Here is a 15,252-nt window from a genome sequence, read left to right on the forward strand (position 1 = left end):
AGAAAAGATAGGGTCCATTTTGTCCCACCGTGCTTTTGCTGAAGCAGTGGGGGAGGACAGCTGTGGAATGCTGAACATACTGTTAGATATAGCCACTGCATTAGTTGGTTTTGCCTAACTGGCTTTCTTTGTTACAAAGGAATTGTAATTGTGGAGTGCTGGTATATCCAGAAAGGATTGTTGATACAAAAACAAAAGACAATAATAAAACTTTAAAAAAGGCTCAGCCCCAAGATATAACTTTGATGTACAAAAATACATTTATTTTCAACAATTTCAAAACCACTGCTTTTTTTTACAGTAGAAATATTCAAATGGAACAATAAAACCAAGAACAGTATATATACATATACTGTATATATAGATATGACTCATGCATTTGTATTCCAGTGTTTAATACAAGTATTGCAATTGTCTGCCCCAATTAACCCTAGAAACAAAAAAGTGGGGTGCTTATAAACATTACTAATCTTTTCAAAGGAATGTAGGGATGGATGCTATAATCAGCCAATGACATTCTTTCAGATGTCTTACATTTTTCATAGAGGGTGGAATGTGAAAAAAAAATCCCATAAAAATCATTTTCCTTTTTATCTCCTATGAGGACTATCCTATGAATTTATCGTTTTTTTAAAACAAATGTTTCCATCTTGCCCCCCTGAAAAAATAACAATGTTCAGAGTTCGGGCTAGAGCAACCCAATGATAATGGAACTTGGGTAGGCAAATGTGTGAAGCAGGGAAAATGAGAATGACTGCTAAGCTCACACCCCCCCCCCCACAGACTCAAATTATCTAAAGGGAACTAAAGGCAGACACTTGATCTTAAGGAGGGTGCATACTCCTGACAATGAGATTATCACAGCATCACAGAGTTGACTAAGATCATCAGACCACTAGATTACTATTTGGCCTATAAAATGTACATGGGCCAGACCCATGCTACCGATCTACTAACCATTCCCATCATCTACTGAGATCCTAGGTGCCCAGAATATCTTCTTGGGCTGAGAGAACACATTCAATGTGCCCTCACAGGCAGAAGGAATTCGAATCATAATTTCCTAATATATTTCATGATCAGGCTGATTTCCTATCAGGCAATACTGTCTTCTTAGCCTGACAAAGCAGTGCATTGGGGAGGGAAACCTTTACGTCAGGTAACAGTGCACTTGCTGAGTGTATCTTGAAAGCCATGCTATTCCATCTGGGGAGCATAGAGAACTCTGTGTATTGCAATGTCACTTCATTCTAATCTTTTCTAACTGTCTAAAAGAATTCCTCCTTTTTATATATACAGAATAGGAAACAGCTATGTTGTGGACACATAGATGAAAGAGTTAAATGTGACAGACAACTGGACTTGGTCCAGAATTCATACTTGCCAAACAGGCTCCTGGTGGATTTGTCCATTTTAAGAGAGAGAGAGAGAGAGAGAGAGAGAGAGAGAGAGAGAGAGAGAGAGAGAGAGAGAGAGAGAGAGAGAGAGAGAGAGAGAGAGACAGAGAGAGAGAGACAGAGAGAGAGTGAGAGAGTGTGTGTGTGTGTGTGTGTGTGTGTGTATGCACACCGAGTTTCTTCCTTTTTTCTTTTTCTTTTTTTACTAAACATTAAATTATTTCCCAGGAAATAAAAAGCTATTTACATTGTTGTTATCTACAATACGCTGTCCTCTTCATCATTGGTCTCTTCAGCGTTGACATGCACTAGGCAGGGCCTCTCGAAAGGATGCCGCCTGCTTCTGAGAGCTACTTCCACTCCCACCGGGGCCCAACAGAAGCAGACTAGATCATGGGTTTGTGTTTGCATGGTTTGGTGAGTTTGTGTGTATAAAACAACAACAACAACAACAACTGAAACAAGGTAGAGCCCAGGAGGACATAGAAAGTCCTGCCTGTGAGCTGCCACTGGCAGAAGATGGCACAGAAGCAGCCAGGGGAGAGCCTTCCACCATGACAGGACCACAGGTATTGATTCTTGGGACATTTTAATTGGTTAAGAAGGCCTTTCTCCAATGTCCTCTGTTTGTGAAGGGGACTCTTGGGTAGCAGAGGCTTAAAAAAAGGATAGTTTTCTTTCCCCTCCCCCATAATAATAAGAACAGTAATCGTCAAGAATAAAAAAAAAAATCAGAGAGGTTGTAGACCAAGTGGCTTCTCCGCATTAAACACTAGTGCAGTTGGGGATTTCCTTTGTGCTTCCGCTGTTAGCTATGGTGGCAACACCACCTGTGGGGGTGATAAGACACATAAAGAGAGAGTCTCAGACAGGTAGTCAACACCAACACTGCTCATCTCTGCCTGAAGTGGATGGTTAAGAACTACAGATTTAGCAATACATGTGAACAAGAAGGCACGGGGGAGAGCCAGCTCTGTCATCTTCCCCCCAGACTTTCCGCCTCTTTGCCCTACTGCAAGCAGTTCCCTTTTGTGAGGCAATCCTAACTGCTTTCCTCTCAAGATCTGTCCGTGAAGAATATTTCAACAAATAGTCTTTCGGAATCTAACATGAGAAAAATTTGTTCCTATCACTCAGAATCCCTAGAGAGGGATTCAGAAATTTAGGGTCTTCACTTCTTTCCCAAGAAGGGGTTTTCACTCTCTCATATGACATTTGGATACCATTTATGTGGAAGATCTGTTAGTTGCTGTATTAATAGAAAGGGAATCTAGCCTCCCTGTACTTGAAAGAGGCAAATGTCCTAGAATTAGCAAAAAGACCATCTTGTCCCACCTTTCTGTGATCAATTTATGTGACTATAAACTCATAGGATCAAAGCTTGGGGGCTGCAAGGGATGTCAGAGGCCATCTAATTTAACTTTTAAAAAAAATTATAGTTGAGGAAACTTCAGATGAAGGAGATTAAGTGATTTTTTTTGTTGTTTTGTTCAGTCATTTCAGTTATCTCCAACTCTTTGTGACCCTATTTGGGATTTTCTTGGCAGAGATACTAGTGGTTTGCCATTTCCTTCTCCTGCTCATTTTACAGATGAGGAACTGAGGCAATGAGTGACTTGCCCAGGGTCACACAACTAGGAAGTGTCTGAGGTCAGGTTTGAACTCAGGAAGATGAGTCCTCCTGGCTTCAGGACTTGGCGCTCTATCCACCATGCCACCTAGTTTCCCTAAGTGATTTGCCCAAGGTCAATAAGTGACAGAGACATAATTTGAACTTGCCTTCTTACTTCAGATCAGTGCTTTGGATTATTTTCAAGAAATATATAGATGATGGGTAATTTGCATTCTTAAAGGCAGGGGTCCTCAGGTGGCAAGGGGAAGAGCTTTCATTCAAAAATAATTATTAGCCCAGTGTACCCAATATGTATCACCTTCTTTAAAGAAAACAAAACACAACAAAAGTGATAAAAAACATTTTGCACATGGTTTAAGGGTCATGTTGTCATATCCCCAGAGTCCGTTATAGAAGCAGAAGTTATTTGTGTTAGTGTAAGGGCTCAGTCAAAGTTGTTTAACTACTACTGCACTCCCAACACCTTCTATGGGGGTAGCTAGGTAGCCCAGGGAATAGAGCACTGACCCTTGAGTCAGGAAGACCTGAGTTCAAATCTGGCCTCAGACACTTACTAGCTGTGTGACCCTGGGCAAGTCACTTCACCCTGTTTGCATAAGTTTCTTCATCTATAAAATGAGCCAGAGAAGGAAATGGCCAACCACTCCAGTTGCCAAGAAAACCCCAAATGGGGTCAGAGAGAGATGGACATGACTGAAATGACCGAACAACAACAAACCTGTTCTCTTGACTACTGCTCTCTAGTTTTTATGTAGGGAGAATGAGGCTTCTTTGGGCTAACTAGACCATAAGACAGTGTTGTCAAACTCAAGTAGAAATGGAAGGCTACTAATCCGCACATGAGGATCTCTACAGACCGCATAGTCTTTAAAATGTAATGGTATCTGTTTTACTGCATTGTTATTTATTTTATTAAATATTTCCCAATGACATTTTAATCTGGTTCTGGCCACAGTGGAGAGTGCTGCGGGCCATAAACAGCCTGGGGGCCCTCTGCCATAGGAGATAACTTGACTTAAGTTTTAGGTGTAGAGCAGGATGTAGAGCACATTTACCTATGACCCGTGTGTCCAGTTCTTTGTCCAGCAGCTCCTCGGGCTCTGTAAAGTCACTGAGGGTGATTTTGGGAGCATTTTCACTTTGGCTCACTGACCCAATCATCTCCTGCTCCTTGTCATGTTGAACTTGGGCATAGATGTTAATCCAGGGAATTTTCCTGTGGTGACATGAAAACAGTAGTAATACTTCTTAGTGGGCAGGTTAGTGATGTATTCGGCAAATCAAAACACAGAATTCTTTTTCACTGGAGAGAAAGCTGGGCAGACAGAAAAAAGCTTTTTAGAGTTGGTAAATATCAAAGCTGGAAAAAGACCATCTAAAGATTAGCTTTGAATGCAAATTCTTCATTTTGCAGATGAGGGAAACAGAGTGGGGAGTTTATAGAATAGTGGTGAATTTAAACCCAGATCTTCTCATTCCACATTCACCATTCTTTCCAGTACACCATCAGGAGTACCCTCGAATGGATCGCCAGCTGTATAGACAAGCCCCTAGACTCCACTTCAGATCCCCAATCTCCTACCCCCATGGTCTGTGGTTACTATATATTAATACAAAAGAGTTAATGGCCCAAAATGTTTGAGATAATAGAATCACACTGGCTTTTTAGGATGGAACCAAATACAGCTGGATCAGAGCACAAAGGGAGCTCAGAGACCTAACCTAGACCTGGTTTTACCCCCTGTATTTTACAGATAAACAACTGACGATGCAGAAAAGGGACTGGTTTTGCCCAATATCACATTGTTTGTTAGTGTCAGAGCCTATCCTAGAGTCTGGCTGGTCTTCTGACTTCCAAAGCAAAGGTAAATTCCTCCAAAATAAGTAGAGATCTGTTGTACAGAAAAAAAACATACTAGTTAATTTGGAAACTATGTCTTTGGTGGCACAGTGGATAGAGTGCCAGTCCTGGAGTCAGGAAGACTCAACTTTGTGAGTTCAAATTTGGCCTCAGACACTTACTAGTTGTGTAACAAGTCACTTAACTCTGTTTGCCTCAGTTTACTCATCTGTGAAATGAGCTGGAGAAGGAAATGGCAAACCACTCTGATATCTTTGCCAAGAAAACCCCACATGGGGTCACAGAGAGTCAGACACCACTGAATAACAACTATGCCCTCCCTTAAGGCCAAATCCATAGTTTTACACTAACCTTTCACCGAAGCTGTCTCAGGAAACAATTGGACGAACATGTTTAGATAAGCCAAATACATTCTATCAGCCTCTTCTTTGGGCTGAAGGTCAGTTTGTCATAGGTAGATACGTCTTTTACAGATCTATGTTTGTTGGTGGACTGACCTATCCCTGCTCTTTTAAAGTGGGTCAAGAGATTCAGGCTTCAAGGGCCCTAATGAGGAGACAACATGAGAGGCTGCAAGAGGCAAATTTCTAAATACACAAAACTAAAATATTTACGCCAGCCCATGCTGCTTTCTCCTTATATAAACAAAAACCCCCCTACATTTTAGGATGGGGATTCTGTTTAATCATAAAAGTCCAGATTGTTCATCCACTCTAGGATGACCATATTTAAAATAGTGGCTCCCCCTTCCATTTATTATACTCTGGGGTAGTTGAAGCTCTTATCTGATCATGTGAATCAGTGCTAAGATGGGAAAGTGTCTTAACCAGATTTTCCTTTGGCCATTTCCCAGTTTGCCCAATGATATGATGAAGGCAAAAAATTTTATTTCCATGTCTGCATAGTGCCACTACCTTGGATGGAGTGCTTCAGCATTTTGTTTTCATTTTTTTTTTCAATGGTCTTAGGACACTTGAAAAGAAATATTAGCTCATTTTGCAGAAAGATAAAACTTAGGTCAGCCAGCTACTGAATGGCAGACAGAACTGGAACTTGGATCTCCTGAGACAGAACTTGGTGCTCTTCCCATTAATTTCCAGCTAACAAACATTATTTTGATTTGTGTCTCATACATAATGTTTCTAGAGACCTTCAGAGATGTTTCAGAGATAGTATTAGACAGTGAAGTAGTCTATGGAAGTAAGATTACAATGGCAAGGCCATGATGGTAAAGCCTCAAAGTATCTTAGCTGCTTCAAACATTTTCCCGAGAAATTGGATGTCTTAGTAGGATGAAGAGAGTTCTCTGGGAGAGTGAGCATCCTTTTAGGCAGACCTTTGGGAAAGGCAAGATCACACTTGGGCCTTTGTTTTGTATTATTATTTCTTGGGACAGCAGAAAATAACAGCCATGTTACTGGATGTGGATAGCAGCCACACACCAGATGGGGTACAGCAGTCTTACATTTACTTAAAGTGTAGTTAGGGCTGGCAATGTGGCTCAGACCTTCTCCTCCTGTTGGTCAACCCCTGGGGGCAATGATCAGGGAGCTGCAAAGAGAACTGTTTGATTTTTGAAAGCACAGCCAAGCCAATGATCTGGAAAGCTCGATTTCCCCAGAAGATACAGAAGCAAAGGCTAAGTCCACCAGCTGGGCACTCAGAGCCACTGTGATTCTTTGTGTCTAATGGAACTGAAAGATTTATAGACCTGGCAGGAAGAGAGAAAAGAAAGGAGGCATCCAGGGGTGGGAAGTAGGCCTGAAGCTTTGGCTAGTGTGGGGAGTAACTCCAGAAATCTTTGATAGTCAATAAAAAGTGTGCAGATTGCTGGTTACTTTGGAAAAAGTCCGAGTTTATTGCATTGACACTGTAGTTCTCATGTAGCCCCATAGTGAATTGTGATTGTTTGGTACCTCCAAAGGGAAAGAAATGCTCCTGAAGTGGTATTCAGAGAAAGAGAATTTACTGTATATGGTGCTACCTCAATTAATGGAGCTCATTTTAAGGAAGTCTGAAGTGTTCGGAGTAAAAGCAAGAAGGAAAAGAAGTGAAGAAAAATTTTTTAAAGGAAATCTTTATAAATCACAGGACTCAGCAATACTCTCTGACATAACAAAGGTACCCCCAGGCACTGTTTCTATTTGTCCTAGCCCTAAACAAAGTCTTCAAGTTGTTTTTTTTTCTTATTTCCCTAGGCTCTACTTCCTGTATCAGTAAACCACTCACTCTCTCTTTTCCCAATTCTTTCCCTTTTCCCTCATTAAATCAAAGAAAGATCTGATAAATTTTCATTAATATGTGTTGACTAAATTAACTAATAAGCTGAAATTCAATGGGGCATTTGAAGCCTTTTCGCCTTCATTGTGGAAAGAAAATTTTGGTCCTTTGTTAAAAACATTTCAGGCCCCAGCACTTAGGTGGCCAGATATGGGGGGAGGGAAAATGGATTAAAGCCTTGAACATATTCTAAGATGGCAGAGGGAGCAGCAGGGCGGATGCAGGGTGAAGGTTGGAGTCCCTTAGTCCCTATGTCCTGCAGTTTCCTGGATTCAACCTACATAGAGCCTGCTCTGTCTCCTTGCAGTGCCTAGTAGCACTTGTGACATTATTATTTAATGATTTTTCATTCTTGTAGCCTCCTCCCTGTCCCCTACCCCTCTCCCTCACCTTAGATGGCATATGCTGCCTATTTCATTTCTGTCTCTGGTTGTTAAGTTTCTGCCAAAGGGGCTAGTTAGTGGAACATATCCTTTTTGCTAATAGAGGGACTTACAGTTGGGGACTAATGGAATAGAAATATTGATTATAATTTCATGTCCTGAAGTATCCTTTTATGATACCACTCCTGTTGCTTTCAGAAATTATTCCTGAACACATGCAGGACTGTTTTTTTTTCCTCCTTAAGATTTTAAAAGGAAATTGATTAGGAAAAACTGAGAGATGGAAGGTGGGTATTTTTAGCATGTGAATGTTAACTGAGTTATTGCTCAGTTAAATTTGTGAAGTGAGATTTTTTTTTTCGTTAAAAAATCATTTAAGGCGTGAAAAGCTATTTCCTGCTAGAGCCTCCCAGGTCAGTCAGGGATCAGAGGGGTGGGGAGTCAGGGCCATTCTGAGGAGTGAGAACTTCTAGTTTGAAGGATGTGTGGCTGCAGAAATGAACTTGTATATCAAAGAGAAATAAAAACAAATGAGTAATTTTTTTTTCAGATTTTTCCTTTTGCTTCTTTATACTTCACTTGGAACAAAGAGACTACTCAGTTCACTAATCATTTACCCAGTTCGTTCATCCATTCATTCATTCATCCATCTGTCCATCCATCCATCCACTCATCTACCCACCACTCATCGATCCACTTATTCATCCTTCCATTCATTTATTCTTTCATCCATTCTTTCAACAAGTAATAATTTATTAAGTACCCACTATGTGCAAAGACAAATAAGGCAGGAAATCCTAACCTCAAGGAGCTTATAATTGAACCAAGTTAGACCAACTCAAGGCTGAAGTTAATTGAAGAACATAAAAAAACAGATTACAGGAAAGTCCAGCTGTGACTGCCATCTACTCTAACACATTGTGCATAATTACCAAATGAATAGTCCATTTGACCGTGCTGGGCTGTAAGGGGAGGTTGGGTCTCAGTACAAGGAAGATGAGGACTCACCTCCCTCCACCTCCCTACCCAGTTACCAGGGTAAAAACTGAAAGTGGTTGGCACTTACCTTTTAAACTTATAGATCAAGAAGACAGCCAAACCCACAAACACGACAGATAAAAGCATCAACATTGCTGAGCTGCTATGCCCTGTGCTGGAGTCCACAAGTGGGGCTGAAAGGAATAAAATAAAAAATACTAGGAAGTTCTCCATAAATGTTCTTATCTGGGGATGGGGGGAGGGGGAAATGGGAGCATGGCCAGCCCTCTCCTGACAAAGGAGGCCAGTCAGTCGGGGGGCTTTCCTTAACTGGGTGGTATCTGTTGGCTCTTAGCGCCTCACCTGCTGTTTGAGCAAAGGCAATTCATGCACACAAGCTGCATTTTGTTTTGAGCTCATGGCCTCCATCAGGGAGAAAGCGATAGGCCACTGCTTCTCAGACAAAGGATCATGGGAGACTCTGTTTGAGTAAACTCACTGTTCTTCAGGTAATCTATGCCCAGCTGAGGAAAGTGAGAGAAAGGCTGGAACATTCTCTGTCTGTTCAAAGTGCTTTGGGACAATTGTTGTGTACTGTAACTTAGGGCATTCAAGGTGAAATAATACTGAAATATTTCACTTGGTTTCTCTATTGAATCCTCATAATCACAGCTGCTCTGGTGCTCTGAAAGCCTCCACATTTGGGCTATAGGGGGCACTCCATTCACTGGAATGATTTGAGGAGTATAAACTCTCAGAGCTGACCATTCTGGATCAGGGACAGGCATATGGCTGGAGGGACCCAATTATCACCATCAAGCTGGTCATCTACATTCTCCATTCCTTAAAATGACTGAGCTTTAGTCCAACCTCTACCCAATATTTATAGAATATGTTGATCTGGAAGGAACCTTAAATATCAACTCACCAAATGGTCTCAATTTACAAGCAGAAGCCCAGAAAGCAATGTTATTTACCTAAAGACACACAGCAATCTGTTCCCTTAACTTACGATTCAGTATTTTTTCTCCATCATGTTATTATTCATATGTGGTTAGGATTTTTATCAAGTGACTAAAAACAAAGGTATCTTTTAGAACCTAAGGAGAAAGGCTTTTACTTCCTTTTCCTTCTAAGGACTGAAAATCGCAGCCCCCCAGCACAACCTCCCCTTCCCTGTGGGTACTCACCTAATGTCAACTGAGTGACATAGACAATGACTTGGACCCCTGGCTTTAGCTCAAACTGGACCAAGTTCTGATTTAGAGCATTAAACAGGAGTTCTGCAATCTGCAAAATAAAAGGACAGAGAGGTAGATGAGGAAGCAATAGCTTTTCTCTTTTACTAGGTGAGGATTCAAAGAAGAGAGAGAAAGTCAAAAATTAAGAAAAAACCTTCTCTGGTTAATAAAAAAAAAGTTCAGAGAGAGTTTTGATAAATTTGTGACTTTTGGCACTATAATTTGGTGTCATAATCCAAATAAAGTGCTTTTATGTAAATTTTCTCAATCTGTTATAATATGATATAAGGTTTATTTGATCTGACTTCATGTAGGTAGGTAGTAGTATCCCCACAATCAAGATCAAAAAGTATAACCCAGTTTACACAATGAGTTAGGAGCAGGACTTGAACTCAGGTCTCAACTCCTGACTTAGTGCCTTTTCTAGCCCACGATGCTGATGGCCCTTTGCCATTTGATTTCTGTAACCATGGCGAGCTAGAGCTTGGGTCTACCATGGTATCACTGTTGGTATGATCAAGGCTTTGAGGAATAGCCTGAGGCCAAACAATTTATCGAGCCTATCTGTGATGTTTCGGGGAATACCTTCAATATAGGTCATAGGATCATAGGCTTAGAGCCGAAGGAGACTTTTGAAGTCACTACAGTCACTCCCTTTATTTTATAGATGGGGAAACTGAGGCTGAGAGAAGTTAAGGGACTTGGGCAGGGTCACACAGACTGAGGCAGGATTGAAACTCAGGAAGACTCCAAGTCTTAAACTCTTGCCACTATCCATCACTCCACCTAGCAGCCAGTGCTTGTCAAACCATCATCAGTTCCTTTAACTGTACCAAGTGGGCACAATACAGCAGAGGAAATATCCTGAGGAGTTCTGGAAACAAAAAGCACCTTCTGGGTGTCCTCCTTTCCCCACTCCCACCCCCCATACCCAGTCATTGACTGATGAACAGCTGATGAACAATGGGGAGCAGAGCAGAAAAAATGCAAAGCCTGCCACCAAAAACTTAGGAATAATTTTTCCTACTTCATTTCTCCAGCAGGCCTAAGCATGTGGAAAGTTGATTTAATCACTCCATAATTCCAGCATGAAAGCTTTAGCAGACTCAGGCTGTTGTTCCCAACTCTTATCTTGCCTTACTCGCCTTAATATCACAGCTGCTATTCATCACCATAATTACCTATTTATCTAAATGGATGGATATTGTAGCTTCCAAATATAGTTCACACATGTCACTTGCTATTTCAGAATAAAGAGGTCTGGTAAAAGTGATGTACTCATTGAGAAGCCTGATTTATTTCTGGCCAACTCCAATGCGCAATCCTTCTACCCAAAGAATGCTTCTCAGAACTATTACCACCGCAGGCCTGGGACTACCAGAGGGATATGTAGATGGGAGGTGAGAAGAAGACCCTGAAGTTGGTCCTAGGGATCATCTAGTCCAATCCTCTTATTTTGCATCTGAGAAAGCTGAGGTCCAGCGGCTAAGTGATTTGTCCAAGGTAACACAGCTAGCAAGAGGCACAACCAGGATCTGAGTCCAAATCCATTACTCTTTCTATAACAACAGTAATAATAACTTACATAGTTACCATGGCTTCATAACCATTTTTGTGTCATAGATCCCCTTTAGCAGTTTGATGAAGCCCACAGACCCCATCTCGGAATAATGCTTTTAAAAGCAAAAATCAAAATAGATTTTCAAAGGAAACCAGTCATGTTGAAATGTAGTTATGAGAGAAATTAATATCCTGTTATTATATTAATAACTAATTATTATTTGCTATAAAAATATTTTTATAAAACAAGCCATGGATCCCAGATTAAGAACCCTTGATTTACATAGTGGTTTAGGGTTTGTAAAAATTTTACACATATTATTTCATATTTTTCATATATTATTACATATATGATATCATTTCATATTTTACATATATTGTTTCATTTCAACAATCCTTTGAGGTCGACGCTATTATAATCTCCATATTACAGATAAGGAAACTGAGGCTCAGAGTAGTTAAGTGACTTGCGCAGGGTCACACAGTAGGTATCAAAGGCAGGATCTGAACTCAGACCCTCCAGATTCCAAGGCCATATGACTCTATTAAGCTGTCATGAAGTTGTTACTCTAAGGAAGGTTGGAGGGGATGAGCAAGTGGTGCTGGTACACAGGACAATCCGACTGTCCTTTGGGTCAGAAAGCCAGCTATAGTATGGACCAAGCCCTCATCACAGATGACAGGAAACTTAGGAACACTTAACTTTGTTCCAGCCACATTTCTGCTACAGCCCCTTTAACTCACCGCCCCCATCCCCCCTCCACCTCCTTTTACTGCCATTCTGGTTTTAAAAATAACCTTGTAGACCTGCAGTTGCCATGTCTCCTCCAAATGCAGAGAACTGATGATCAGGAGGATAAAGGAGAGGAGATGATGGGCTCAGGATGTTTCCTGTAGCTTCTAGTGCCTTGCACCCATCGATGCTCTTCTACCCACTTGAAGACACTGGTAAATCACAATCCCATTGGACAGTCTTGGGGAAAAGCAGTTTCCTTAGCCAAGATAAGAGAAGGCAATCTGTCTCTCCCCAGGGAGTCATATCTAACAGCAATTCATTTTCTCTGCAGAAGAAGAGCTTAAATTGTTCAGGATCTCACAGTTAGGAGAGAAGAAACAAACTTTTCCAGCATACATAGAAAAGCTCCAATGGACAGGGCTTTCAGGGGTAGAAAACTACAGGGCACAAAGTCATAGAAGCATAACCAGAGCAAGAAAAATAAAGTTTTGTTCTCTGGTACCAACATCTGGAGGGGGGCATTTTTTCTATCCACAGACAGCAAGCTTTTCCTCTGCCAGACTGTGTGCCAGAACTATTCCTGGCAGTTAAGACTGTCCTTTGTATCACCACCACCTGCCCACTCTGGCCAACTGTCTTCACTCCAGTGGAAAATATCCCTATTTAAGGCTCTGCAGATACCATATACTCACATACGCAGGCTGGTTGTGATCTGAGAGATGTGCTTAGCTATCTGAGTTACCGAGAACTGGCTGAGATACCAACCAGTCCAAGTACTCCTGCATGGGATTAAACATGGAACACTTTAGAGTTCTCTAACCTGAAGTCTGTAATTAAGTAATTTGTTTATTCATTTCTTTACCCTTTCATTTATTTATTCACTTAGTTAGTTGGTTACTTAGTGGGAGACAAGGTCTTCCTCTCTTGCCCAGGCTGGAAATGTAGCAGTTACTCCCAGGCCCAATCCCACTACTGATGGGCACAGAACCTTTCACCTGCTCTGATTCTGACCCAGCTCCATTCATCCCTCTTTAGACAGCCAGGTAGCCAGCCCCTTGCTCTCCTGGCTCACCATAATGATGTCAGACTTAGCACAGACAGCCACATGATCCACTTTAGTTCTATTGTACCTCTGGACTTCCAAGCTCAAGTGATCTATCCAGCTTCCACAGTAGCAGAGATTATAAGTATGTGCCTTTATGCCTAGCTATGAGGATATGAAATTATTTTTAAAATATTTTTATAACTGTGCCTCAATGTAATTGATTTAAAAAATAATGCTATGTATTTTATTCATTTAAAAAGTAATTCTGAGAAGAGATCCATTGGCTTCCCCAGACTGCCCATGGGTCTATGTCATATGAAACTGGTTAAGAACCCTTGCTCTGGAACATTAATGGCAATCCCAAGGATATGTAATGCCATTGGCATGACTCTTCCCTCAACCAGTGCAGGACAATCCCTCCTATGACATAACAGATGGATCTTGAGAATTGCTGTAGATCTAAAATTAATGACTCTTCTGAAAACATGATGGTGAATTGTATCTTTTACGTCATTCCTAAGATGACCGAAATACAGTCATAGACCTCATGCTTGAAGCCCTTCTGCCCTGATAGGACCTACCAGGGATGGCTTTCTGCTGACATAGCCTTCAAGAACTCAAGAATACCTTGAAACCAAATAATACTATGGTGGTGGTTGGAGCCTGAAGCACTGACAAATGTCAGAGAAGGAAGAGCTTGATGGATGACAGATAGCTTTTTCCCATAGGTACAGGGTGCAGAAATGCAACTGTTTCCTGATAAAGGGGTGTAGGCATGGGATATGTAGAAAGAAGAAGAATGAGATTAAGGATGAACTGCTACCCCCATCTCCCAGTCTTAGTGCTTTCTCTCACTCACTTGCTCCAGGTCTGCTTCATTGCCTTTCCTTCTCTCAGTCATGTTTTTGTGGGGCAGGATGAAGAGCTCAGCTGAGGTAGGGAGGCCAGGGAACACTGCCACTAGAATCTGGTCTTCTGGGACACTGGTGACCTGCAGAGATATTGTGACAAATAACAGCAACAGTAGTATCTAGATGTGTATGGGCCATCTCCTCCAGGAAAAACCATAAGCTCTGTGAGGGCAGGCCCCATTCAGTTTTCTCTCAACTTTGCATTTCTCTCCCAGCACTGATCACAGTGTTCTGCACATAGCAGATATTTAATAAGCATTTGATGGAGTGAGATGGAATGGTCGCAGTTAATCAACTTCTGGATCATTAAAGATTCACTCATCAGAAAAGATCAGGGCACAAAGTCACAGAGCTTAACCAGAACAAGAAAAATGAAGTTTTGCTCTATGGTGCCAACATCTGGAGGGGATATATTTTTTTTTCTCTCTACAGATAGCAAGCTTTTCTTCTGCCAGCCTGTTGCTACAGGTGGACAGTCAATTACTCCAATAAGGAAATGAAATGCAATTTACCCTACAGAAGCCATCAGGTATTGTGCCAAGCTCTGCATTTTAGAGAATATCCAAGTAGATTAAACAAACTTTCACCATTTGTGAATCCTTTCTCTCAGCGAGGATGCCCTGAACTATGATCATTCTGCTGAAGAAGAACTTTGTTTCACTATAGGAAACTGATTGAATTGATAGAATCATAGAATTTTAGAGTTGGAAAAAATCTTTAAAGTCATCTAGTCCAACCACTTGCTTTCACTTATGTCCAAGAAGTGGTCATCCGGCTGCTTAGATATCTTCAGTGACAGAGAACTCACTACTCCCTGAAGGAGCCTACTCTATTTCTATACAGTTATAATTATTTGAAACTTTTTTCTTTGTGATGAGGCAAAAAGTGTTTTCCTCTAGCTCTCTTTCTATTTTCTGTTTATGTTTTGTTAGCCAAGAACAAATCTAGTTCCTCTTTGATATGATAATCCTTTAAATATGTAAAGACATCCTCAACTCCAGCTCCTTAAGCCTTATCACACTGCCCCACTTCCAATTAAACATTTCCAGTGTTGTCTTCAACCAATCCCCAAATGGCAGGAAAGGAAGACATGAAAACACTTTTACTACTTTTATTAGCTCCCCCCACTTTCGTGATTCTTCCTGGAATAGCCTTCTGACTTTATATCTTTTCTTTTAACACTCCCCTACCCCACCCTCAATTGCTTGGTAAAGGAAAGCCAACCTA

General features: G+C 41.1%; 1 protein-coding gene across 1 annotated transcript in view; it reads right to left on the reverse strand.

Annotated features, from left to right (window-relative positions):
- Positions 1-237: 237 nt before the first annotated feature.
- Positions 238-15,252, reverse strand: part of SORCS3 (sortilin related VPS10 domain containing receptor 3) — a 670,210-nt gene continuing 655,195 nt past the window's right edge. The window contains exons 23-27 of the mRNA XM_020987979.2: positions 13,974-14,105; positions 9,723-9,822; positions 8,621-8,726; positions 4,086-4,246; positions 238-2,227 (exon numbers count right to left, since the gene is read on the reverse strand). Of these exons, the coding sequence (XP_020843638.1) occupies positions 2,163-2,227; positions 4,086-4,246; positions 8,621-8,726; positions 9,723-9,822; positions 13,974-14,105 (564 nt within the window). The 3' untranslated portion in view covers positions 238-2,162. The remainder of the gene's footprint in view (positions 2,228-4,085; positions 4,247-8,620; positions 8,727-9,722; positions 9,823-13,973; positions 14,106-15,252) is intronic.

Source organism: Phascolarctos cinereus, unplaced genomic scaffold (assembly GCF_003287225.1).
Source record: "Phascolarctos cinereus isolate Bilbo 61053 unplaced genomic scaffold, phaCin_HiC Scaffold_3;HRSCAF=262, whole genome shotgun sequence".
NCBI lineage: Eukaryota > Metazoa > Chordata > Mammalia > Diprotodontia > Phascolarctidae > Phascolarctos > Phascolarctos cinereus.